The sequence below is a fragment of the Ascidia mentula genome, chromosome 9 (genome assembly GCF_947561715.1).
Source record: "Ascidia mentula chromosome 9, kaAscMent1.1, whole genome shotgun sequence".
Taxonomy (NCBI): domain Eukaryota; kingdom Metazoa; phylum Chordata; class Ascidiacea; order Phlebobranchia; family Ascidiidae; genus Ascidia; species Ascidia mentula.
In genome coordinates, this window is record NC_138574.1 from 2,789,723 (window position 1) to 2,817,621 (window position 27,899).

General features: G+C 38.3%; 3 protein-coding genes across 3 annotated transcripts in view; all 3 read left to right on the forward strand.

Moving 5' to 3' along the window:
- Positions 1-2,494: 2,494 nt before the first annotated feature.
- The window catches only part of LOC145913897 (serine/threonine-protein kinase/endoribonuclease IRE1-like), a 95,135-nt gene continuing 69,730 nt past the window's right edge, over positions 2,495-27,899 (forward strand). The window contains exons 1-3 of the mRNA XM_083001665.1: positions 2,495-2,641; positions 4,175-4,225; positions 4,767-4,901. Of these exons, the coding sequence (XP_082857791.1) occupies positions 2,549-2,641; positions 4,175-4,225; positions 4,767-4,901 (279 nt within the window). The 5' untranslated portion in view covers positions 2,495-2,548. The remainder of the gene's footprint in view (positions 2,642-4,174; positions 4,226-4,766; positions 4,902-27,899) is intronic.
- Positions 7,448-9,371, forward strand: LOC145913709 (serine/threonine-protein kinase/endoribonuclease IRE1-like). Its single transcript, XM_083001455.1, has 7 exons — positions 7,448-7,589; positions 7,870-8,011; positions 8,069-8,119; positions 8,177-8,333; positions 8,404-8,588; positions 8,677-8,949; positions 9,204-9,371. Exons 1-7 carry the CDS (start codon positions 7,501-7,503, stop codon positions 9,369-9,371), a joined length of 1,065 nt encoding a protein of 354 aa, XP_082857581.1. The 5' UTR covers positions 7,448-7,500.
- LOC145913931 (serine/threonine-protein kinase/endoribonuclease IRE1-like) lies at positions 11,761-23,302 on the forward strand. Its single transcript, XM_083001701.1, has 13 exons — positions 11,761-12,004; positions 16,665-16,745; positions 17,293-17,418; positions 19,477-19,557; positions 19,917-19,941; positions 20,007-20,088; positions 20,371-20,512; positions 20,565-20,615; positions 20,673-20,829; positions 20,895-21,079; positions 21,133-21,441; positions 21,859-22,083; positions 22,699-23,302. The coding sequence occupies exons 1-13, from the start codon at positions 11,885-11,887 to the stop codon at positions 22,903-22,905; spliced, it is 1,791 nt and encodes a 596-aa protein (XP_082857827.1). The 5' UTR covers positions 11,761-11,884; the 3' UTR covers positions 22,906-23,302.

Sequence of the window (27,899 nt, forward strand, 5' to 3'; positions counted from 1 at the left end):
CGGCTCTGCATTATCGTTGTGCAGTTACTTTTGATTACATTAAATTTAGCAGGAATCCGGCAAATGAAATTATTTTAGATCGCATATCAGTATTTCTTTTGAAAATTTTTTCTCTTTTATAAAGAATGGCGTCACGTAACAAAGCAACCAGTGATGCATGAAAGTCAAATTTCTGGTTGAATGGGCACGGGTGATTTTTAGCGAGGTTGACCGTTTAAGTCAACTGGTCATTTGGTGATGGGTGTTGTTAAAGTGTTAGTTAAGGACCTATGTGGGTATTAAATTGGCGAAATCCTGTTTTCAAGGCCTTCTGCTGTAATGCATCTAGCGTCTGTTACGCTAGTTTCACAATGGCCGTTGATGGGTCTTGTGACTTACATAGGGACCTAGTATTCTTCAAAGTTTAAAAAGAAAATTTTGCTCCTGGATGAAACTGTACAGAGGAAGGACTTGTTGAGCCCCTTGAAAGATTTTATGACCAACAGGGGGGTATACCCAGCCCTGGGTGGTGCTTTGACACTTTTTCAGCAACTAAATTTGATGCCATTACCAGAGAAGAGTTGGGACTTACACAAAAATGCAAATGAGTAGGCAGGTAAACGATGTTGCACCCCTTTACGCATTCAGGCAACCTCTACAAAAACCTCAGCATATTTGATCAAGTCACAAGGTGGCGTGGTATGCCAGTGTGCAATTCGACTTATGACCTGATATTGACGCCTGGTAAGAATAAAATTGAACTCTATAAAGTGGGGTTCACGACAAGTGTTGTTAAACAAACGTAAGCACGATATAGGTATTGTAGGCTATCTCTGCAAACATTTCCATAATCGAGGTTTTTTTTATAGTTTAAAAACAAACAACGTTCGGGACTGTCAGTGTTAGACAAGGAAAAATAAAGGATGCCCTTATTACACCTTCAGCACCGAATCATCGCAATTTATTGCCATACTGAAATAAAATTGAGAAGAACATCGACCCCACTGTTATTTCACTGGCTGAAAAATAGGTGCAAACCGATCCGGATCCAAGAATACCGTGGCACTATATATATGAGAACCACTGGTTCACTGCCCATCCGATATAGCAACATGCTTATTTATTTGTGCAGAAAAGTATTAATGTTTGCTTTAGGCACAATGTATCATCACCGAACATAAAAATCTTACTCGTATATTTCTCGTATGCGCTAAAAAACATTGACAGTGGACTAAACGTTTATGCTCATTGGAGCGTAAGTTCTCGCGATCACGAGACCTGAACTATTGTTAGTGATGCTTAAGGTGCCGCGACAGCATGGTTGTTGCCTGGTGAGGTGGGCCTAGATAAAAAGTACAGAGTCAAAAAGTACTGATAGCATATTTGTAGTGATAGCATAAAAGTACTGATAGCATATTTGTGATTTTGTTGTGAGGAAGATATTCTAAAATAAAAAAAAATGGTCGGAATTGCTATGTTACAACGGCGCAAGTAAATTCAAAACATGAATTCTGAGACAAAACGGTGATGATAATTTGGTTTTGTTGAAACAAATCTTGATCTTGCTTTGTGCACTTAACCGCCCTTGCCTGGAATAGCGCGGTGACTTTTGATTTGGTTTAAGACGGTCATATATATATATATATATATATATTTGTTATAAATCTTAATTTTTTTACATGAAAGACAATAGTAGCATGGCTATACTAAGTTCACACAATGGTTTATATAATAATAATTATGTCCTACTGGAGCTTGTAGCGCCTTAACATAAACTGGGCGCTACGGTACCTCTAAAATTACCACTAATAAATACACAATTGTGTGACATGTCTTGCTACATATTGAGAAAGGCTGATACATGAGTTACGTTCGCTTTAGTTCAGGGTGAAGGTTGTGTGTTTACGCCTAAAAAATCCTGTAGATGACGTAATTGTTCTGTACAATGCTGTGGGATAATTGATGTTATGTTACACTTCAAAGCCAAAGTCTGGTGCATGCGCGTGAAGGTGCTGGTTTACGCCGAAGATTGTTTTCTCCACACTAAGAGAGGTGGTATGCAGTTTACGGCCTTGTCAGAAAACTACTGATACATCTGCAGTTCTCGGGTCAATTGCGTGCCGAGTAGATCAATAGCTGTACTCAGATCAGAATCCTATCTTTACACGAGTGTAAGAACGTTATCGCCTCATTTCTGCTTTCATTCGTTTGTTAATTTTCCAAATCTAATTCAAATGACAACTAGGAAGTGTAGCAGGTGTTAGCAGAAAAAGAACCCAGTACATTTAAATGAACCGCTTTTTCATGTGTGACCGCTGCACTGGGAAAAATGATGTATCAATAACAACCTAGACACAAGATAATGCTAATTGTGCAACTGCAGAGCTAAAACTTGGTTTTCTTACCACTGAATTTACGCATACACGGAGTGTAGTAACAGTTCGGTTTGTTTGAAAAACTGATTATTGTCCAGACCCCTAGAGTATTTCCTACCTTTATGCCCCGCAGAGAAAGGTGTGAAAGACGTTTGTCATTTAATCTACTGAAAAACAGTTAAACTGAAAAATATATGGAAGAAAACACAGGATTGTCACCAGTTGAACCGGATGCAGATGGCGTTTTACCCGTTTTACCTTCAACTGCACCGAAACCAATAGATATGGTAAGTGTTTCTTGACTTGTTCATGACAATTCACAAACCGTTATTTTGGTCAAATGTTGGGAGCAATGTTGTGCAAAGGGGATTTATTTTAATTTTGCCTTTCATCAACTATCAGCTTCAGTGAGGGCACTAAAGTATGCGCGAGTTACAATAAGACAGTCACTTTTGTGTTAAGAATGATTTCCCTCCCAAGGTATGTGACATGTTTCGACCAAATACTGATCACAACTGCATTCAGACCTACCACATGTTTTTGCAATTCAGTTTTGCAAAACCATTATTTTTGGAAAAACAAACACGAAACAAAGATTAAAAACGCCAATTCTGAAAAGATTTTATCATTACATGAAAAGTAACTTCGCCATACAAAAGATTGAAAGCTTAAATAGGAATAGACAAAAATAAATCTTATTATTCTTGAAGATAACAACTTCATCTCGCCGCCTATTAAATGTTTACGCCACAAAAAATATCTTGTTTTTCGAATTTAGAATAACTATATGTGCAAAAAAAGCCATAATATTGCAAAGCTGAAGACAGGGTGTGTGCACGCACTGTTTCGACCTGCAAGGTCTCATACCACAAGGTACCACAAAGTGGAGACTAGTGTGCCTGCTAGTGTGAAAGCTAGCACAGTGTCACTCCACAGCTGCACTGATGAGACATTACAGGTCGAAACAGTGCGTGTACACACCCTGTCTGCAGCTTTAGAATAACTAGTTTTTTCAAAATGTACTGCTCTTCTGACATAAATTATACGTGCTGAAATACATTTTTAAATTGCAATATGCCTGGCAGCAACAGGAATTACAACTAGTTTCTTGCCTGACCTTACTCTAGAAATAGTTTCTCTCGTTTCCCATGAAATCGCAGTCACTAAAGAACAGGCATAATTAAGTCAAACAGGACCCTTTATAATGGTCAACACAGCAATATTTCATTATATTGCATCATAGGCAGGATCGCCACAATGCGCAGGTCCTTGCTTGCGTTCACAGCTATCGTATCGAGATCATTAGGCTCTTTGCAGCCTAGCTGGATTCAACACTATTTCCTGACATATTGGAGCTGATTATAGCGGTAGAGAACCCTCTACGTACATAAGGTTGTTAAGTTGTGCGTTTGCGCACCATTGCATCGTGACCACAATATATCCCGCGAAACCACTGAGCTCCTGTAGCTCAGTTGGTAGAACGTTGGGCCTGGTTTGCCCAGGGTCGTGAGCATTGCAGCCTAGCTGAATCAACCGCTATTTCCTGACAAGTCGGAACGCGATCAGAATAAATCAAGCTACCGGTGAAGTTTGAACTCACAATCCTAGGTCGACCTGGTCCAACTCTCTATCGACTGAGCTATAGGAATTTGATGTTTCATATCTCGCTCCGGCGTGTAAGGAAAAGTAACAGATCCAGCTAGGCTGCAATGCCTGAGTCGCGAAGCCTGAATACTCAATAACCTATTATGCAAAAACTCTGGTTTTTGTGATTTCATGAAGTCGAAGAGAAATTTTTACAAAATTTTTGTTGAAAATAGGTCGCCCAACCACTGAAAAACGAAGAGTCAGACAACGATTCCAGGGAATCAGTAAGTACCGTACACTATGTTTAAAATATACACAACAAAACTCCATTGCTATTGTGACAGCACAGTGAATTTAGGCCCAATTTAATTTCCCGTAGAACTTGTATGCGAGAGTAAATAGTGTCATTACGTATATTAATATAATAGCCGGGCAAGCTTTTGTTATAATATAAATGTGAATCAAAAGTAACTTCAATGATATCGGCAAAAAGGTTTGTGTTCTGATGTAGGTAAAACCATGCTATAAGCTGTGCAAATTCCACATGGCTGTATTTAAACCACGGCTTTTTGGCCATTAACCAATGCACCGACAAAAATGATGTAACTAAAATTTCTTGGGTTTCTTATTTACGCAAACAAACAGAGTAATATCTGTTCGGTTTGTTTGAAAAACTGATAAATTGGCCAGACCCCTTCAGTTTTCTGCCTACGTACTCGTAGAAAATTTTTAAATATAACGGATAGTGTTATAACAAAATTAACGAAAAGATAAAGAAAGATTCTTGTGAAAGACGTTTTTCAAATTTAATCTACTGAAAAATAGTTCAACATGGAAGAAAGCACAGGATCGTCATCAGCTGAATCGGGTGCCGTTGGCCTTTTTTCTGTTGCAGCACCTTCTAATGATCAATTATTGACTTTAAATGCACAATTCACAAAACGCCTACAAGATTTGATGGTAAGTGTTCCTTGACTTGTTAAAAACAATTCACAAACCGTTATTTTGGTCAAATGTTGGGAGCAATGTTGTGCAAAGGAGATTAATTTTAATTTTGCCCTTCATCAGCTATCAGCTTCGGTGAGGGCACTAAAGTATGCGCGAGTTACAATAAGACAGTCACTTTTGTGTTGAGAATGATTTCCTTCCCAAGGTATGTGACATGTTTCGACCAAATACTGATCACAACTGCATTCAGACCTACCACATGTTTTTGCAATTCAGTTTTGCAAAACCATTATTTTTGTAAAAACAAACACGAAACAAAGATTAAAAACGCCAATTCTGAAATAATTTTATCATTACATGAAAAGTAACTTCGCCATACAAAAGATTGAAAGCTTAAATAGGAATAGACAAAAATAAATCTTATTATTCTTGAAGATAACAACTTCATCTCGCCGCCTACAAAATGTTTACGCCACAAAAAATATCTTGTTTTTTGAATTTAGAATAACTAGTTTTTTTAAAAATGTACTGCTCTTCTGACATAAAATATACGTGCTGAAATACATCTTTAAATTGCAATATGCCTGGCAGCAACAGGAATTTCAACTAGTTTCTTGCCTGACCTTACTCTAGAAATAGTTTCTCTCGTTTCCCATGAAATCGCAGTCACTAAAGAACAGGCATAATTAAGTCAAACAGGAATGGTCAACACAGCAATATTTCATTATATTGCATGATAGGCAGGATCGCCACAATGCGAAGGTCTTTGCTTGCGTTCACAGCTATCGTATCGAGATCATTAGGCTCTTTGCAGCCCAGGCATTGCAGCCTAGCTGGATTCGACACTTTTTCCTGACATTTTGGAGCTGATTATAGGGGTAGAGAACCCTCTACGTACATAAGGTTGTTAAGTTGTGCGCTTGCGCACCATTGCATCGTGACCACAATATATCCCGCGAAACCACTGAGCTCCTGTAGCTCAGTTGGTAGAACGTTGGGCCTGGTTTGCCCAGGGTCGTGAGCATTGCAGCCTAGCTGAATCAGCCGCTATTTCCTGACAAGTCGGAACGCAGTCACTAAAGAACAACAAACAGAATTGGCGTTTGTTCGGTTTGTTTGAAAAACTGATAAATTGGCCAGACCCCTTCAGTTTTTTGCCTACGTACTTCGCAGAAAATTTTTAAATGTAACGGATAGTGTTATAACAAAATTAACGAAAAGATAAAGTTGTGAAAGACGTTTTTCAAATTTAATCTACTGAAAAATAGTTAAACATGGAAGTAAGCACAGGATCGTCATCAGCTGAATCGGGTGTCGTTGGTTTTTATTCTGTTGCAGCTTCAACTACACAAATCACAAAAAGCACACAAGATTTGATGGTAAGTGTTTCTTGACTTGTTTATAACAATTCACAAACCGTTATTTTGTTTTTTTACATCTATAGCAAAAGTGATATACGTTGTCAACTAAAGCTACTTCAAAACCTTTAGGAAATATAGACCATGAAATGCATTTTTTGACATTTGGTATTTGCAAACATTTCGAAGTATTATTTTAAACAGTATTTCTAACAGTTTTAAGCCCAGCAAGGCCAAATATTTGAATGTATTTAAATACAAATACTTAAAAACAGACATGGTATTAATATTGTTATTCATGACAATTAAAATATACTGAAAAAAAGCAAAAAAAAAAATATTTGCGTGTTTTTCGCAGTGATTGATTGTTAAAGTCCTATTAAACATAATCAGTTAAACATAAACAAAATCAGCCAATAACCTATGCATTTGCAATGTAAGCAGCAAAATGTCTCTTTGCCGAAGCAAAATCTTGTCTACATCTTGTAAAATCCCATCAGTGCAACTTTTTTTTTATACAAAAATAAAAAAGAGTAACAGACAATCAGCGCCAGTGTATGATCCTTTCAATGACAATTTTGCCTATGGCCATCGTTGGTTTCTTGCCAGACGTTCAAAGTAAATAGGGTGATAGAAAAAAAGACAAAATATTCACGGACCGAGGGCAAACTTACAACTGCGTAAAAACACTGTGTTTAACACGCAAAAGAGATGAAGAAGGAAGTAAGGGCAGTGACGTAGTAGCTGAAAAGTAAAAGCCCATGGTCAACACTGAACTGCACAGGCTCATTCATGTGGTCGTTTCATAGAGAAATCGTGAGGTAGCCTGACAATTATTTTTTTGTAGAGCTTCCCCCAAGAAATTTCTATCATGGACGAAAGTGAAAGTAGACTTACGAATGTTGATGGTGTTTTTATTAATGACTCCCCTATTTATCACGTAAGGTTGTGCATTTTAACAATCCTGATACATAATTGGCTCTATTGTTCATACTTTTTTGTGTGAGCTCAAATCAAATACGAGATTTGCAAGCTTTCTTGTTGTGGCAATGTTTGGTATTCTTGAGTTAAGGTGCCTGTTTTGGCAATACGGACTACATAACATTGCTACAACTGCGTTTCACTTGCCCCAAAATGTACAGCTTTTGAAACATTACTAATATTTTATGTCTTTCAGCCTACTTTCAACATTTATAATTACGGAGGTATGTGTTTTTTACCATTTACATTTTGTTTGAACAAAATAAACTTACATGATTGCAGAAAGTAAAACGGCTGTGGGATATACATTGAAAGAAACAGCAGTGATCGGAGAAGGAGCAGATGGGTCCAAAATATTTTTGTATGGATATTTGTTTGGATTGTTTTTATTAAAAAGAACAATTTAATTGACGCGATCCATATTGCAATATGAAAACGTATGAATTGCCAAAGAGTCTAATGTTTCTGAAAACATTGTAGAATTTTCGGGGTAAACTAAGCCAGAAAACATCAAAAAACATGTCATAGTATATCAAAAAACATGTCATAGTAACTTAAAAACACAAAACGGCAAATAAGTTAATGACTTGGTCTTGTGGATTAGTAAAACGTTGACCTTGCGTCAAGCATTATTTTTGTAGATGCATTCGAACAAAGGACAACAAATATTGTGCCGCAAAATGCGTTGATCGAAACATATGTAGAAAACCGTATGAAGAACAAAAAGTTCTGAACATGTGCGACAATCAAAACATTGTTAGATATTTTGGTTCCTTTGAAAAGGTAAAAAAAGTTAAAAGTTAACAATTAGCGTTCGCTGTAAAGCAACTTTTTTTCCAGGGTATTTGTCTGTATTTTGTCATGGAACTATGCGAGGGAGATGTTGAAAAAGTATTTTCTGTTTGTTAAAATGTGTGTGTATTGTTCCTTAAATTAACATTTATTTAGTGGGTGTCCAGCCAATGTGGAAAAACAGAAAAACCGATAAATGTGGAGAATGGTTCAAAAATGGAAGTCAATTACTTGGAGTATTTTGATGTCACTGCACACGAAATTATTCGACAGTCGATTACTGGTTTAAAGCATCTTCACGGAATGGGCATAGGTTGTATTTCTGATTTTCTGATGATCATTTTTACCTGCGTTACATATGTAACTGTATTAAAACATTACAGTCCATCGTGATATCAAACCAGGAAATTTCCTCCTTAAAAAGGATATAAGAGGGAAAGTTTGGATAAAGGTCGCAGATTTTGGGGTGAGTCGAAAACGGAGTCACGATCAATCGAAGAATTTTACCAAAGCGGCGGGAACCGCGTCTTACATGGCCCCGGAATGTTACGGCGACAACATCGAGCCCGTATGTTCAAACTTTTCATGAAAACGTAATTTATAAATTCTAAGTTTTTCAGAAATTTTGGAGCGATATATTTGCACTGGGTGGTTAGATTCATTATGTTGTCACTCCTGGCAAATATATGTTTGGAGATGAACCTTTCCAGCACGAGGCAAATATTCGAACCAAGCAACCACCAACTTTCAAGTATTTACTTGGTTCTGAAAACACACAGACTCTACATATTACAGCGGAACAAAGAATTACAGCCTGCGACTTGGTCAAAAAAATGGTATCTTATGATATGGAAAAACGACCAACTTTGGAGGAAGCTGAGAAACACCCAGCACTGTGGGAAATTCAAAGAAAAAACAATTTTTTTGAGGTAAACTGCGTGTGGCATGGGCGGAGACAGAAATATCCATTTACCGTTAACTGGCTTATGGTCAATAATAAACAGTTGTAAAGTACCATTAACTCCACTGAGGCATCGTTTGTGAACAAACTAAAAATTGCTACAAAGCTGAGGTTGAACATTACTGCCAGGACAAGTGATACGAACATTACTAACAAGTGTAATCAACTCATTGATGGACTAATATTGTGGGATATCTCATATAAATTAGCCGTCGTTTTCAGGAAGTTCATGAAGTTGTTAACAAAGATATAAATTCTGGCAACATAACCAAGGAAGCTTTCAATGAATACAACAACGTATACCTGGAGGACAAACAATATTCTGACGAACCTAAGAAAGCAAAGTTCGACATGGAAAATTACCAAAGCAAATTCTGGCACGCGGCATGAAAATTACACTTGTGTTGCGGCTACCAAGAATAAGGGTAAAAACACTACAGAACATTTACCCCATAAAGCTGTGAAGGTGGCGTGGATTTTGGTTGGCCATGAGACACATGCTTTGTTTGCGTAAAGAAGTTTGCCCAGTTTGCCGATGCTATACCAAACGATTCATGTATCTGCTTAAATTGTAAAGAACTGATAAAATGGACAAGGGTGTGGACAGTTGCAGATTTGTAGCTTTGTGTTGAAACACCGATCTGTATTATAAACTATCCTAATGTCAGGAAATTTAAGCTTGGGGACTTAAGCTGATACTGTCAACGTTGCCAATATTCCCAATAGCCTTCACTAACTTTAAAGACAGTGACTTGTGTGAGAAGAAAGATGAAGAATATTGCACCAATGCTATTGCTGCCACTTTATTCTTGCTTGCTTTTCAAGGTAAAATTGATACCTGCTTTTAGTCATTTTTTTCTTAGTTTAACTTACAAAAATCTAGCACTAAATATGAAGAGCATTATAGGAATTAGGTCATTGTTTAATAGTGAGTGTAGTCACAGTGGGCAAACTTGACATCAAATATACTTATATTTTGTGATTGGTCAAATTCGGCTACTATTTAACCCAGAGTTTCTCAAGGATAAAATGCCCAGTGGGGTTTTTCGGGGGCCACGAACGTTTTTTGTACTGACTGCATTGCATTAAAATTCGTTTTTATAGAATACGTCACAGATCGGGTCCAATAGCTCTGTGGGTGACATTGCAAAAATAAGACCACGATGTAACATAGAACATTTACGCTGGACACGTTTTCTTCGACCTCAAACTCAACATAGCAGTTGTGTACGAAATGTGTTTCAGCATTCCGCCTCTACACGTTGACGTTGAGGTAAAACTTATATTTATTTATTCATGATTTTGAGAAGATAAAATGAATTTTGATTTAATTTCCGCTTACAGCTTGCGACGTTTTGTTATGTTGTTTTTTGTCAACTCTAGCGCAAATCCTTTTTCAAGAAAAAAAAATGTGGGCCTCTGTCAGACGATATTTCCGTTGGGATACCGAAGCGGGCAATCCAATGAAATATAAACGCTTTTGCATAAGTTGTCGCATCAGACATTGGGATGGCTTCTGGCCATCGTGTAAAGCGGTCGACGATGGTACGTAAGTATCTGCTTCCTTGTGATGGCGGCAGAGGGCCAACAATATCAATATCAACGTGATTTGGCAGCATTGGTCAAGCGCCTGACCCATATGTCAAGATGAAAACCTGATCGGGATTAGTGCCCAGGATATCCAGGGTTCAAATCCCGGTGTGGTGAAATAAAAATCGTGCTTTGGGAAGTGCATTACGATGCGGAGAAAAACGTACGTGTGTTCGAATCTTTGCACGTTGGCACTACAAGCATTATCGAGCCCACTCTGCAACTTGCTTAGTTAAACCATGCAACACTTTTCCATTTCATGTGTAAATATACACCATTATTTGAAAATCATTTGAAAACCAAGCCAAAATGATTTTTTTTTATAATTGTATCAACACATTTTAAAGCTGAGTTGCAGGGTGCACAGGGACTATGACGGAAATGCATTTCATAATGGTATAGCTTTGTATGCGTTGAAAAGACCCTTATGGAATAAATCAATAATTCGGATATCTAAAAAAGCAAATAGACAACTAAGATAAACTGGGACTTACGTTCCATTTGCCTTCAGATGCGTCAAAGGACGAACAAAAGACATACAACGCTGAGAAAAGGATGCTCGCCAATTATCTCAAGATTGCTGGCAGCAATAATAACACACGAAAGGCTGACAGCTCACAGCCTTGAGGGTGCAAATACTTTTGTGCCAAATGGACGAACAAGAAAACCTTGAGCACAATATCACACCTTTTGCCGAAGAACCTACCCGTAATTGATTTGACGCCTATAGAGCTAAACGATATAGCAACACAGCCATTGACACACAGCAAATGGTGTAGCCCCTCAGTATGATAACTGAAAAAGTTTGCTTTTTCTGGGAGAAAGATTTTATCGGGTCAAAAAGTGACGTGATTTTTCGCACTTTCAAGTTATAACCGAGTGACAATTGTCTTGGTTTGTACAGTACCTTCGTTTGGAAAATAACTTCAATCGTTGTTTTACTCAGGCCAAATAACTGTCTTTGTACTCTTTTCATTGTTTTTTGACTATTGTCAACCAGCAAAAATCGCGAAACGGCGTGTAATTCGACCGTGCTTTTGTTGCACACCGCTTGGAAGCTTTAGAAAGTGTCAACCGACTGGTACAGGTTAGGTGTCCACAGAAATGGCTCGGTTCCTCAGCTTATCAGTGAATTTACGCAAACAAGAGAGTGGCAACAGTTTGGTTTGTTGACAAACCGATAATGAACCAGAGTTTTGTACTTTTAAACTTCGCAGAGAATTTTGACTAAACGGATGGTGTTGTGACAAAATTAACATAGTATAAAGTTATAAAAGACGTTTGTCATTTAATCTGCTGAAAAACGGTTAGATATGGAAGAAAGCACAGGATTGCCACCAGCTGAACCGGATGCAGATGGCGTTTTACCTGTTGCACATTCTAATGATGCGTCATTGGAAGCTTCAACTGCACCGAAACCAACAGTAAATATGGTAAGTGTTTCTTGACTTGTTTACAACAATTCACAAACTGTTATTGTGGTTTTAGAAATCTTTTGCAAAAGTGGTATAAGGTATGCATTAAAGCTACAGCAAAACTTTTCCGAAATTTAGATCATGAAAGGAACATATTTATTTCTAGCAGTTTTTAGTCGAAAGTCAGAAAGACGAAGAAATAAATGTATTCAAATACAAATTGGTTAAAACATGATGTTGCACTGCTTTATTGAATTGTCCACTTGAATTGTTAAAAATGACTCTACGAGTCCCCCTGGCAACACCAGCAAAAGAGAAACGCGGCGAAAAAAGCAATTAATCTACTTCGTTACAATGCGGTAAGGTGAGCGCTACTTAACCCCCCCGCCAGAAGCGAACAAAAAGAAACATAAACGGGCCGGAGGGCGAGTAATGCGACCAGAGCCCGTGCGTTGAATAGAATAATCGGGTGATAATGGTGGTTGCCGGGTGGATGGAACTTCACTCTGTTTGCAAAGCCTTCCTCGACGCGGTGGTTGAGGCATTTGGACCGGTTGTGTCAGGTCGACGTAGGCAGGCTTTAAACGGTCAACAGAAACTGTCTCTTGGCGCCCGCCAAAGTCCGGTTTAAACGTTTTGTTTGTCCTTGTTATTACCCGGTATGTCCCTTCATACGGAGGTGTCACAGGCGGGCGATGTTTGTCTGTTCGCAAGAATACATAAGCGCTTGTGTCTAATGACTTCGGAACATTTTCTTTTGGATGTGAGTGACGCGACATGGGTGTCGGCAGGAACCTTCTAACAACCGACCTCAAAGCAAAAGTCGACGCGGGGACGGTTCGGTGGGTGTTGAAACAACAAAATCGCCAGGAACAGCCAACGGTGAACCGTAAACGAGCTCAGCCAACGATGTTCCAAAATCTTCGTTTGGAGCGGTGCGGATTCCAAGCATAACCCAGGACAGCGCGTCCATCCAATTGCTGTCGGTGAGCCGGGCCATAAGGGTGAGCCGGGGCATAACTCTTCAAGTGGCGATGGAAACTTTCGACCAGACCATTTCACTGGGCATGATAAGCCATCGTGCGATGAAGCTTGACACCAATAAACCTATTGAAAGAAGTCCATAAAGCAGACCACAAACCATGAACAATGTCGACAATATTTCGCTGCCAAGACCTGGGTGCAAACGGGCGTGGGACGTTTTTAGAGACATCACAGAGTATGGCGTCCTCGGAAATACTATACCGCATGTCTTGCAACTTGAGATTGGCCACAGCCGTTCGGTAGGCTTGAAGAGTGTAAGCAGCAAAACTGCGACCTTCCAGAAAGTAGCAAAAATGTCCTGGACAAATGGAAAGCGAGAAGTTCTCTGTCAAATGCACTATACTTAACTTCGGGTGGTCGAAGACGTTTACTAAAAAAAGCTAACAGGCACCATCAATGAATTGCTGCAGCACTGCTCCAACCGATGTTTGTGACGCGTCAGTAGTTAGAGCAGTTGGCGCTTGGGGCAAAGGGTGGTGTAACAGCGTCGCGCGCGTAAGTGCTGCTTTAGCTTTTTCAAATGCTGAAGTCAGGCGATTGTTCCAGACGAGCTGTGTAGCTTTGTCTGAAATGCTTCATAGATTGGGGACATGATGCTTGCTGCGTTTGGTTTGAACCTGTAATAGAAATTGATCATACCCGCGAATTCCTGAAGCCCCTTGATGGTTGTGGGACGAGTAAACTGCTGGATTGCTTCACTTTATGAGGCAACGGACACGCACCATGCATATTGACTCTGTGACCGAGGAAATCAATTTGGTCGACGCCAAACTGACATTTGGCTACGTTGATGACAAGACCATGCTCAGCCAACCGCGTCAAAAGTCGTTTTTTAATGGTTGTAGTGACCAGCAGTTGTTTTGCTTGCTACTAAGATGTCATCTAGGTACACCAATACAAAATCAAGAGACTGGCAAACTGTGTCCATTAAAGGTTGAAATGTTTGGGCGGCATTTTTTAACCCAAATGACATGCGCAGGAATTAAAAATGGGGATTATCCGACGCTCGTCCTGTCCCTGTGCTTTGCCGCTACGCATGGTTCCAAAGTCTACAGGCGGTTGGAGGCTGTGTGGAGATTACAGGCGATTAAATGTAGCTACCCAACCAGATCGTTATTCAATCCCTCACATTCAGGACTTTTCAGAAAATTTGGCAGGATTTTTTGCAAAATCGACCTTGTGCGTGGCTACCACCAATTTTCAGTTGGCCCCGCGAATGTTGCCAAAACGGCGGTAATTACACCTTTTGGTCTTTTGAACATATTGGCGACCTCATTTCTTGTTGTTATAAAATGCCGCACTCCGTGCCTGGGGAGCAATTCAGAGAAGTGAGCCGGTGTAACAGCGGGAAATGCGGCCAGCAAACGCGCGTAATCACTCTTGTCTGAGGTGAGAGCATTTATGCGTTGATCTGAGGTTTTCGAATTGGAACACTTTAGCAAACGTTTGTGCGCTGATCAAACGCTGCGGTTGAAGATCAACTAACAAAGAATGTGCTTTTAAAAATTCGGCGCCGAGAAGTGGCCTGGAGACATCCGCCAAAACAAAATTCCATTTAAACTTCCCAGCGGGCAAATTTAGTGCGATCAGACCTGAGCCGTACGTCCGATGCTTGTGCGGCGCTCAAAACGAGTCGAAGAGAAACAGAAAATTACACTTAGACATGGGGTCCATTAGAAAAAATAGGCTGCTCGTTTTGCCGACCGTCGCAGCAGCTAAAAACGGTCGGCTTGCTCGTTTCCCCGAAATGAACATAGGGGACAACAGTTTTTACCGAAACGACGGTGGTAAAAGCATAGTTTGGAAGCGTTTCTTACTTGTTGTGGGGAACCTCGAGCGTCGCACCTTTAATACTGCGTATTTCTCGTCTTTCCGACAAGCCAACAGCAGAGAATCCGCCTGTTGCGCTAAACTGCGAGCACAAGGAAATCTTTTCCAGCCAAACCCGTGCGTACGGCAGCGGGGATCTTCTCCAGGAATAATTCTTTGAACAAAAAACAAGGTTCCTCACTCCCAAGCAACGCCAGCATTTCGTCCATTAGGGCAGTTGGCAGCCGGTCACCCAAAGTTGCCATTTGGAGTAATTGTTGAGCTCTTCGCGATGGTGTCAAGTAATAGTCAGTAATCGCTCTTTAGTTGCTGCGTAACTTGTCTTCTTGCGACGGTTGTTCAAGTAAGTCGATCAAACGATCAAATGTGTTCTGATCCTGAGCTGACACTACGTAAAAGTACTTGCGGTTTCGTCTGCTGTCACTTTCTTCAAAGCAAATTGAGCTTCCGCTTACTGAAACCAAACACGTGGCTGCGACATACAAAATGTGGGAAACTTGATCGCCACAGCGTTCTGACTATCACTGCCATCCATCTTAATTTGAAACTTATGTCAAGGAATATACGTTTCTGACCCGTCCGGGTCACTATTAATGCGTTGTGTTGCCTTTTTGCATTGCTCAAAGTTAAGAATGACTCCACGAGTCCACGCAACACCAGCACAAGAGAAACACGGCGAAAAAGGCAATTAATCCGCTTTTTTACAATGCGGTAAAGTGAGCGCTAAAATATGGCATTAATATCGCGATTTATACTAATTAAAATTTATTGTCTCTAATGCGTGTTTGGGCATTAAACCGTGACAAACCAGCAACTTGTGGACCGGGGAGAAGGTCAAATGTTGGGAGCAATCGCGAGTTACAATAGGACAGTCACTTTTGTGTTAGAATGATTTCCTTCCCAAGCTATGTGATATCTTTCGACAAAATACTGACTGTAACCACAGCTTTTTAATTGGAAGCTGTGGTACGCTGCTCACTTGCCCCTGTCTCAACTGATACGCACACTTTTCCCACTTATCATTAAATTGGTCAAGTTTCGTAAACGTAAGGTTTTCTGCAAACAAATACATACGATAAACACCAAATAAAGCACACAATTCACAAAATAAGCCACACTTACCGACAGTTGGGCCTTAACGCAACAACATGAAACATTCGCTTTAAAACGCGTATATACTATTTATTATACGCAGACAAATTAAGCCCCGCGATGGTTGGTTGCGTTCAAGACACAAACTATGGCGATTACACTGACTATAACTCCATTCAGACTTGCCACATGTTTCTGTACTTCAGTTTTGCAGAACCATCATTTTTGTCCCACAAACAGGAATCAGAGGTAGTCAATTTTGAAAAGATTTTGTCATTACATATGAAGCAACTTCGTCGTACAAAGAAGCGTAATATTTTACAGGTAGATTGAAAGCTTGAACAAGAATATACAAAAATAAATCTTGTTTTTCTTGAAGATAACAACTACATCTCACCGCTTATCAATTGTTTACGGCACAAAAATATCTAGTTTTTCGAATTTGGAATAACTTTTTTTTGCCTGGCCTTACTGTAGAAACTTTTTTTCTCGTTCCTGGGCCGGCCAGGTCCACTGCTCTAACGACTGAGCTACAGGAATTTGATTTTTCAAATCTTGCTCCGACCTGTCAGGAAAAGTAACTGATCCAGCTAGATTGCATTGCCTGGGCTGCGAAGGCTGTATACCTAATAACCTATATTTTCAAAAACCATGGTTTTTGTGATTTTATGAAGTCGAAGAGAATTTTTTACAAAATTTTTGTTGAAAATAGGTCGCCGAACCACTGGAAAACGAAGAATCAGACAACGATTCATGGGCGACTGCTAGTCCTCCAAGAGATCCAAGTGAACCAGTAAGTACCGTACACAATGTTTAAAAAATATACAACAAAACTCGAATCAAACATCCCATGCTATTGCGACAGCACATTTTACGCCCTACTTTAATTTTCTTAGAAATTTTATGCGAGAGTAAATAGTGTCATTACGTATATTAATATAATGCCGGGGAAGCTTTTGCTAAAATATAAATGTGAAGCAAAAGTAACATCAATGATATCGTGGAAAAAGCTTCGTGTTCTGATGTAGGTAAAACCATGTTATAAGCTGTCCAAGTTCGCGTAACATTAATTTCCACATGGCTATATTTAAACCACGGCTGTTTTACTATGTGTTATCTGTTACCAATTCACTGAGCAAAAATGATGTATCAATAAACAATAACCTAGACCCTATAGACACAGGATAATAATAAATATGTAATATTGTACGACTAAAACTTCGTGGATTCCTTATTATACTCCGCAGAGAATTTAACATATCACAATATTGTTGTAACAAAATTAACAACATCATAAAGTCATAAAAGACGTTTGTCAAATTTAGTCTACTTGAAAACAGTTGTATGAGGAAGAAAGCACAGGATCGCCACCAGCTGAACCGGATGCAGCAGGCGTTTTAACTGTTGCACATTCGAATGATACGTCATTGGAACCTTCAACTGCATCGAAACTAATAGTAGACTTGGTAAGTATTTCTTGGCTTGTTTATAACAATTCGTAAACTGTTATTTTGGTTTTAGAAATCTATTGCACAAGTGTAAAAGGTAACGCAGTAATATTACATGCAATGGCATGATAGGCAGGATCGCCCCATTGCGCAGGTCCTTGCTTAGCGATCACAGCTAACGTATCGCGATCATGAGGTTTTCGGGCTTATGGCAGCCCAGGCAATGCAGCCTAGCTGGATCAGTCACTTTTTCATGACAAGTCGGAGCGAGATATGAAAATCAAGCTCCCGGTGAGGTTTGAACTCACGACCCTGGGCTAACCAGGCCCAACGCACTACCAACCAAGCTACAGGAGCTCAGTGGTTTCACGGGGTATATTGTGGCCAAGGTACACTGGTGCGCAAGCGCACAACGTATATGTGAATTTTGCCTGGCAAGTTGTATTGCCTGGGCTGCCAAGCCCGAAAACCTCATGATGTGGTATAAGGCATGCATTAAAGCTACTTCAAAACATTCACGAAATTTAGACCATGAAAGGAATACAATTATTGGTATTTGGTATTTGCGAATCTATGCAAGTATTCTTTTGAGCAGTATTTCTAGCAGTTTTTAGACCAAAGCCAAAAAGCCGAAGAAATGAATGTATTCAAATACAAATTGGTTAAAACATGATATGGCATTAATATCGCTATTCACAATAATTACAATTTATTGACTCAAAAGCGCGTTTGGGCATTAAATCGTGACAAACCAGCAACTTGTGGACCGGGGAGGGGGTCAAATGTAGGCAGCAATCTTGTGCAAAAGAGCATTTATTTTAATTTTGCCCTTATCAGCAATCAGCTTCGGTGAGGGCACTAAAGTATGCGCGAGTTACAATAAGACAGTCACTTTTGTGTTGAGAATGATTTCCCTCCCAAGGTATGTGACATGTTTCGACCAAATACTGATCACAACTGCATTCAGACCTACCACATGTTTTTGCAATTCAGTTTTCTCTGCTCAGTCTAGTTTCGAGTGCAAGACCATTATTTTTGTGCAATAAACACGAAACAAAGATTTAAAAACGCCAATTCTGAAAAAGTTTTGCCAAAACACATGAAGCCAACTTATGGTTCCTAATTCGCGTCATTAACGGATCTGACGTCACAATGCTGCAAAGATTGACTGAAAATGCATTGATAGGTGTTCTCCAATTGCACACGTGTAGAGGAGACGAAAATCCTTTTTGGTAAAACTTTACGTTTAGGCAAAGCAAAAATTTAATATTCTGTTCTTCTGGCACATATAACACATGTAACTTTATTCCGACGTTTCGCCTGTTATTCAACAAGGCTTCCTCAAGGTAATGAGACAGATACAGCACACAACTAACTCCCCAAAAAAACGTGCCAACACGAAAAAGGGGATAACGTTAACACCGCTTGTGAAATCACGTGATGTATAAAAATGGGCGGGAAAACTACAGTCACAGTAAGTTATTATAGAACACTGGGAAGTAAAGCAAAAATTGCGAAGGAATTTAAGTACGAAGCAGCAAAAATAAAAATTAACGTATATGCGAAAAAAAAGGTCTGGAATTAACGGGAACTAGCGCGTATGGCATCAAATGGGATTTAATATCAGTCAACCTTTACCTGCTACGCGTCAGATCCATTGATGACGCGAAATTGGAACCATGAATCGTACCTTTCGGTGTCGACTAATTGTAGCCACCTACAACCTAACAATAATGAACGAAAACTGAACAAAAATGGCAAAACCAGCTGATGTGATATGAGATATTTCCGAACCAATAACATGGTAAATCCGTATAAACATTGGTACCATAAAGTAAATTCGCCAAGTCGTACAACTTGTGTGAAAGGGCCACAAAATAGTTTGTGCAAAGATAAAGCATATATGTGGTCGGAAAATTACGATTAACATCAACACTATGCAAGTATTTCGAAAAACTGGTTAACCAAGTTACCAACATCACTACCACGCTTATAAATATAGTTATTTTCTATGCAGAAAACGTATTGTAGATATTATTCATTTATAAGGAAGCCTCACAAATATTTTTATTGTAGAGCAACTCCCAGAAAAGTTCTAAGACGACAAACATCAATATGCCTAAAGGTGTACTATTTACTGATACACAATTTTATAATGTAAGTTTATGCATTTCAACAAGTTTATGTGAACTCAAATGATATATAAGCCACAAAAGCTTTCTTGTCGTGGATTTGTTGGGTTTTTTTCAGTCAAGATGCCTGTTGGTCAATTGACAAACATAACTACACAACTGCGTTGCACGTATCCAATAAACTTTGCTTGGATTTCAAATGTTAAAGGATTTTGTTCGTGTCAAAATATATGAACGCAAAACATACAATTTTTTTTAAGCATGCTTGTTTGCTCCCAAATTTTTTAAATACATCAGTATAAAGGCCTACAAACATTACTCTAATTATGCAAACATTGTTGTTGCTCAGCTTTCAAAACACTTCTAATATTTTATGTCTTTCAGTCAAATGTCTACATACATTCTCAAGGTATGTGCGTGTGTGTTTTATCCATTACATTTTAATTAAATATTTATATATATTTATTTACATAGTCCCAAAAGATAAAACAGCTGTGGAATATACTTTACTTACTGAAGAGATTGGTGAAGGAGCAGATGGGTCAACAATAAATTTGTAAGAATATTTGTTCGGATGTTTTTGCACCTAAATGAGATTTGACAGGAAGTAGTAATTTTAAGTTCACCAAATATCCTCGCCTTAAAAGCACTTGACACGGTCTTGACCATATTAATAGGGTTTGCGCGTCTGTAAGTTAATCTAATGTTTCTGAAAACGTTGCATAAATGTTGGGTTAAACTTACCCTAAAAACATTGAAAACAAGTTACAGTATTTCAAAATTTAAATAATCCTTTTACCTCCAAGCGGATACTTTGCGTCAACCATTATTTATGTAGATGCATTCGAACGAGGGACAACAAATATTGTGCCGTAAAATGTATTAATCCAAACAAATATAGTAAAGCAGATAAGGAACAAAACGTTCTGAACATATGCGACCATCAAAACATTGTTAGATATTTTGGTTCCTTTAAAGAGGTAAAACAAAGTTTGCTAGTAGCGTTCGCTGTAATGCAACTTTCTTTTTCAGGGGATTTGGTTGTATTTTGTTATGGAACTATGCGAGGGAGATGTTGAAAAGGTATTTTCTGTTTGTTAAAATGTGTGTGTATTGTTACCTAAATTAACATTTATTTAGTGGGTGTCCAGCCAATGTGGAAAAACAGAAAAACCGATAAATGTGGAGAATGGTTTAAAACTGAAAGTCAATTATTTGGAGTATTTAGATGTCACTGCACACGAAATTATTCGACAGTCGATCACTGGTATAAAGCATCTTCACGGAAAGGACAAAGGTTGTATTTCTAATGTTGGAGGTTTTTACCTGCGTTCCGTTTGTAACTGTATTAAAACATTACAGTCCATCGTGATATCAAACCAGGAAATTTCCTCCTTAAAAAGGATATGACAGGAAAAGTTTGGATCAAGGTCGCAGATTTTGGGTTAAGTCGAAAACATAGTCACGATCAATCAAGGAATTTTACTAAGGTGGCGGGAACCCCGTCTTACATGGCCCCGGAATGTTACGGCGACAACATTGAACCCGTATGTTCAAACTTTTCATGAAAAAGTTATTTGTAAATTCTAAGTTTTTTCAGAAATTTTGGAGCGATATATTTGCATTGGGTGTTTACATTCATTATGTTCTTACATCTGGCAAATATATGTTTGGAGATGAACCTTTCAAGCACGAGGCAAATATTCGAACCAAGCAACCACCAACTTTCAAGTATTTACTTGGTACTGAAAACACACAGACTCTACATATTACAGCGGAACAAAAAATTACAGCCTGCGACTTGGTCAAAAAAATGGTTTCTTATGATGTGGAAAAACGACCAACTTTGCAGGATGTTGAGAAACATCCAGCACTGTGGGATATTCAAAGAAAAATTAATTTTATTGAGGTAAACTGCGTGTGGCATAGACAGAGACAGAAATATCCATTTACTGTTAACTGGCTGATGGTCAATAAAAATAAAGTTAGTTTCCTAAAACTTGAATTGACACGGGATAATTATACATAATAGTTATAAATGTAAAAATATTACAAAATATTGTGTCAAAACTGCTGCTGAAATAGGTTGATTTCGTGAAAAAAGTATTTTTATTGTTATTATATTATAAAGTATCAATAACAGAGGCATCGTTTGTAAACACACTTAAAATTGCTGCAAAGCCTAGGTTGAACGATACTGCAAGGACGCGCAATTTGTATAACAAAATCATTAACAAGCGTAATATATGATTTCAACTAACGTTCAACGCATTTAAGCACTAAAAGTGTAGGATATCTCATATAAATCACTTGCCGTCGTTTTCAGAAAGTTCGCACGGTTGTACTAGGAGGCATCAAATCTGGCAAAATAAACAAGGAAGCTTTCAATGAATATAACAAAGAATACCTGGAGGATAAACAATATTCTGACGAACCTGAATCAGCAAAGTTCGACTTGAGTGATTACGAAATACCGATGACGTCAACCGAAACTCGGAAAGATAAAAAATGCGACGGAATCGAAGACATCATTCGCATACTGCGTAATAAGGTGTGAACTAGAGTCAATAAACCACGAATTGCATGAGGTTGTTTCTCATGTCAACAATTACTAACCTGATAATGTGTTTTCATAACAAACGGATGTCGAACTTATGGATACGAAAATGCAATCAAAAATCTATATTGTGCGCTACGAAAAAATTTAAACCTTACCCAAATTAATTTCATTTGTTCTTGGAGAGTGCTTCAGAAATGTAATGTAAGTGCTACAAAGCAAAATCATCGGTATTTTTGTACAATCATGTGAGCCAATACTGTTGTTCCGACGAAAAACACTCTTTTCACAAAATGGCTTTATATGTTCAAATATTCGAATCCGTGTCGACCTTTCGGATATTGATAAGATTTTGTCGTAGTCTTTGCAATTAGGATCCCTGGCCACCATTTATTGCACACACACACAAAAAAAACAGAAACAAAAAATAACATGAAAAAAATATCGCAAAAGTCTTTTATTCATAGAAATATTAATTTGTGAAATATTTGTCCTCGTAATATAGTTTTGGGGGGGCTGTTTGGTGGATAAGTTGTCGATTATTGCATGCAGATAGTCGATTACAAATACTTTCCACTTGGTAAACTTTTTATTTTGACTCTCGCACAGCTTACCTATGAAGAGATTGCAGACAAGCAAGAGTTTTTCAACCTGTTCATTGAACCCATTCCCCAGATTCTTATTCATTGCTACGATTTCCTTCGTGGTAATGAAAGAATGAAAGAATTTTACCCAAAACACAACAGTGACGAAGAGCAGAAGGCAGGAGGGGCAGAAATGAACGAAAATTCTTCTACAACACAAAATGTCATTTAAAACGAACATTCCTGTGGACTATAAGCTAAACCCTGAATGTACATAGTACTTCAATTACCCCTTTGCTGAAAATGAATTTACTGTTGTTTGTTTTTGTAGAAAAGAAGAAAGTTTCGCGTGTAACGCCCATTTTTTGTTTGTGTTCTGTAACTTTTAATTACATGAAGTTTAATTACTTGTAAACAGAGCTTAAATTATTGGCAATTATGTACTCACATTTGTTAACGTATAAATTTGTGCAGGCCCATTATTCTAATTGCATAAACTGACAAAAAGTATAAGGACATGTTCGTTTTCGGCGTAACTGTTTTCTGTCCTGTGTTTGAATCGATGTAAATAAGCTACGCAAATTCCCTGCAATCTTATACAACGCTCAAAACCCCGTGTTTTTAAACGCTGGCCCGAGGTGCCTTCTTTCTCCTTTATAAATAGTAGTTTACATTTCATTGTTTTCTATTTATAACACTTTAGCTCAGATTTAAAGGGTTGCCAGCTGTTAGTTGTTTTGAAACTTGATAGGGTCCGTAGTAGCAAAAAGGTTTAGAACCATTGACTAATAAGTGCTGCTTGCTTTGGGACAAACGGAACAGAGATTCAACACAAACGTCAAAACTTCAGTTGGTACAGGATGTAGGTTGATTGTGATAAGCGACATGACGGAAATCCACAACAACTTCCACGTTTGTTTCATAACCATCTGGAAGCATTATATACTATATTGTGTTAGGCGACAAACAATCAACAGGGAATATGTTATGTTGGCAATTAACAGCTTAGAAGAATGAATAATAACGAAAAGTAGGCTGCTTATTTCGTGACTTACTTCAAATAGACCACGTCCAAATAATTAAGTGCGTAGTTGATGGCTGCGGATGATGTATTTGATTAGGAATTTATACATGTGACGCGATTGCAGTGAAAATGAACCCAGTGTTGGATTGAGGCTCTGCTGTCTCTAAGGCAAATTATGACACGCGGCATGAAAATACACATGTATAGCGGCTACCAAGAATAAGGGTAAAAACACTACAGAACATATATCTCATAAAGCTGTGAAGGTGGCGTGGATTTTGGTTGGCCATAAGGCACCTGCTTTGTTTGCGTAAAGAAGTTTGCCCAGCAGTTTGTCCAATGATATACCAACCAAATTATGTATCAGCTTAAGTTATAAAGAAGTGATAAAATAGACAAGTGTGTGGACAGTTGCAGATTTGTAGCTTTTTGTTGTAATACCGATCTGTATTATCAAATATGCTGTGATGTTAGGAAATTTAAGCTTGGTAATTGAAGCTGATATTGTTTAACGTTGCCAATATTCCCAATAGCTTTCACTAACTTTAAAGATAGTGACTAAGGTGAGAGAAGAAAGGTGAAAAATATTGCACCAATGCTATTGCTGGCACTTTCTTCTTTCTTGCTTTTCAGCCAAGGTAAAATATGCATGATTTTTAACCGTAGTTTAACTTACAAAAACATTTGCACTAAATATGAGGAGCATTATAGGAATTACGTCATTGTTTAATAGTGAGTGTAGTCACAGTTGGCAAACTTGGCACTAAATATGCTCATATTTTGTGATTGGTCAAATTTGGCTACTATATGTAACCCAGAGTTTCTCAAGGATAAAATGCCCAGCGGGGTTTTCCGGGGGCCACGAACGTTGTTTGTACTGATTGCATTGCATTAAAATTCCATTTTATTGAGTACGTCACAGATCGGGTTCACTAGCTCTGTGGGTGACATTGCAAAAATAAGACCGCGATGTAACATCTTGAATGTTTCACAGCAAGAATTTACCATGGAGCTTTCACGCTGGACACGTTTTCTTCGACCTTCAAACTTAACATAACAGTGGTGTACAAAATGTGTTTCAGCATTTCGCCTCTACACGTTGACGTTGAGGTAAAACTTATTTGTATTAAAAACTTTACAACATTTTTGGCGAAAAAGTAGCTTGATACGACGACTGGTTTCTGAGATACAGCTGATCAAAGTCGCACTTTTGCCGCTGCGAACGAAATCGTGCGAAAGCGAGATATTGTTGCGTGACGTCATAAAGGCGCTTCGGTCGTGCGCGAGTGCTGGCAGCAAGCCTTTTGCGTAGGAATGGAAAACATTGTAAAACTGGTTTAAGCATAATATTGGATTAAACAGGGGAAAAAAAGTGAACAAGTGCAATAAACGGATTTTTATGTTAATTTAGGCTGAAGACAGATGGCCGCTGTTCGACCTATTATGTCTTATTTAGTTGAGTAATAATAAAACAGTCACTGCGACAGGGTGCTTTTGTAGTTACAGCATTTATGATCGCTAACATGATACATGAACTTTTGAAAACACGACAGAGACAAACCGTTAGTTTATCATTGTCGTTTTGTCCACTCACAGTTATGTCGTTTCTGCTATACCCTATGGTCTTCCGTTAATTAGCGACAAATAAGCCTTTGATTCGTGACGTCACAATGACATATTTTTGTGTGATGCAAAATCCTGTCCTGACCTTTAAAGGTAACGTAAACTGTGGATTCTCCTATGTTTGAAACTATTCGATATCTGCAAAAAAGGGCTCCTTCTCCTATCTAAACCATGTATTTTTTCGACGCAAGCGCCTTATGTGATGTGCTTTTCTCCTCAGCGCAAAAGGTTCACGATTTTTGGTCGCCGTTACTTTTCGCAGTTTTCTGCATTTTTTAGTGAACGTAGAACCGTAAAACTTGGATATATGTTTGTTGTAGATGTACCTTTAGTTTTACGCAAAGTTGTCATGGCCGTGTCATATGCACTTTAATTCATGAATTTGGGAAGATAAAATGAATTTTGATTTAATTTCCGCTTACAATTTGCGACGTTTTATTATGTTTTTTTGTCAACTCTAACGCAAATCCTTTTTTCGAGGAAATTTAGAAACTTGACAAAATAAAACACACAGTAAATGAAACTGCAGTTATTTTTATGGCCTCTGCACTAAACTGAGAATTTGGGATTTTTAAAAAGGGACGTTTGTCTCACTGTAGGGAAATGTTTAGGCTTTGCTATTTAGGTCTCTGGCATATTTCGGCGCAACGATGGAACTAATAGAAGCTTATAACGTTTGATAGGAAATCAAGATTTGTGAGCAAGATAGCGTGGGTTCAAGTCCCGATGTGGTTAAAAACCAGACATAATTAATCTAAAACGGTTCTGATACATTTTAAAAGACAGATATCAACCGGCCGAAATTAACACAGGGGTTTTAAATTTTAGGTAGTTCCAGTCGCAAGTTCATCACTTACGTTTGAGTTGGATGTTTACAAAATCAAGGCTCTCTCGTTTGAAGGTGAACTTATAAGAACTGATCAAGCGACCGGATGGAATTTTACAACTGTTACCGTTTCATGGAAGGCTTTTTTCCTGTCAGGTGTGAATTAATCTACTTTTACAATGTTGTTATAAAAGTAAATTTATGAATTACGCAGGTTTATGAAAAAATAATCAATGAAATAACTTGTTGAAGTTTGAATTTAGCTAGGAAGTCAAACGATTCTTGAAAAACTGTTTCGCCAACGTAGAGTAGCCTATATATCCAGAATAATTTACACATTTAACGTAATACAAGGAAGCAACAACTTCCTTTATTTCTACCGGAATTCTGCTAATCTGACTTGGGCTTCGGCACGAAAATTTTGCAATACCACTTTACCAAAAGGCGACATCTGCTCGAGTACGCAAATTTGCACCAAACACAACAGAGTCAAAATAATGCTATTCACGTACGGATCCCACTGGGCGCCCATCAGGTACGTTATAATGTTGTTATGGTGTTGGATTATGCAAGAGATGAAATTAGGTCTTTGAAATGTAAAAATGACGTTTAACATGACAGTGTTAATAACAATATGGGCCAGTCTCTTTGTACTCCGAATTATGAGAAAACCCGTGAGTTGTGTGTTCCTAAAAACGACTATTTGCTTATTGTTGTGTAAAAACCATCTAAAGCCGAAACTATTCCTAATCTTTCTTTGTTTAGGCTGTGATTTAATACATTATTGTGTAACCTAAATAGTTTTTCTGCATCACTGCAAATACAACGTTTTCGTACAGTAATGCCACTGATGACTGGGTGCAGTTGGGCAAAGGGAACAACCTTTGCAAAAGCTTAACATCTCTTAATCAAACGGCAGTTTGGAGCAACACCACTGGTCCGTGCCCTCCCTACAATACGACATTTGATCCCTGCCATCTCAAAGGCCACGTTTTTTGTTGCGGACCGGCTCAATAATAGCCCTGAAAGGCCACATTATACTGTATAAATTGTATTGGATGGTTTTTAAGAGGAACTTAATTTACAAACACATGAAAAAGAATATGATATTCTGTAAACTCTTCTGCAAGGATCAATTTACTTTAAGAGCAGTTTACTTTAACTCTACCACATCGTCACATTGGATATAACATGTGCTTTCGTTTAATGCACACCTAACAATAGAGGAATTACATGGGAAATTATTGTAATACGTATAATGTTAATATTATTTCGAAAACAGAATCCGAAATAAACATTGACGTAATAAATTGCTTACTGTAAAAAGTACCAATTTCTTTAATTCTGTGCCGTCGGTATTATACCAGCAAGTAGAAGAGAATATTTTTTTGTGCCAGTGTTTATATAACTTAAAATACTTTTCACCTTTTAATGATGCAACTGTACATACGAACAGACAAGAAATTTTGCGTTGAAATGATGCCAATTTCTGTGATAATAATATGTAATAAGAAACATGTTCCACATACTCTGATTGAAGCAACCCTTTGCATGAATATTTCCAAATACATCACTACATGGCGTTTTATATCCGGTTTGATTTCTTCCTTGTTCTCCAATGTTCTTTTTGTTGGTAGCTTTTACGTTTGTGTGGTATGAAACAAAAACTCTGCCTTCGGTCTGTCAGAGAGAGGCCAGTTAAACTACCAAGCCCAGTGTAACTTCAAACATGAATGCAGAGAAATATGCGTGA

Coding starts and splice junctions, on each gene's coding strand:
- LOC145913709 (XM_083001455.1), top strand. CDS start 7,501: ATGATTGCAGAAAGTAAAACGGCTGTGGGATATACATTGAAAGAAACA. Junction 8,589..8,676: donor ACGGCGACAACATCGAGCCC/GTATGTTCAAAC, acceptor CTGGGTGGTTAG/ATTCATTATGTTGTCACTCC. Junction 8,950..9,203: donor GAAAAAACAATTTTTTTGAG/GTAAACTGCGTG, acceptor CGTCGTTTTCAG/GAAGTTCATGAAGTTGTTAA.
- LOC145913931 (XM_083001701.1), top strand. CDS start 11,885: ATGGAAGAAAGCACAGGATTGCCACCAGCTGAACCGGATGCAGATGGC. Junction 16,746..17,292: donor CAAGAGATCCAAGTGAACCA/GTAAGTACCGTA, acceptor ACTTGAAAACAG/TTGTATGAGGAAGAAAGCAC. Junction 22,084..22,698: donor TTCGCATACTGCGTAATAAG/GTGTGAACTAGA, acceptor ACTCTCGCACAG/CTTACCTATGAAGAGATTGC.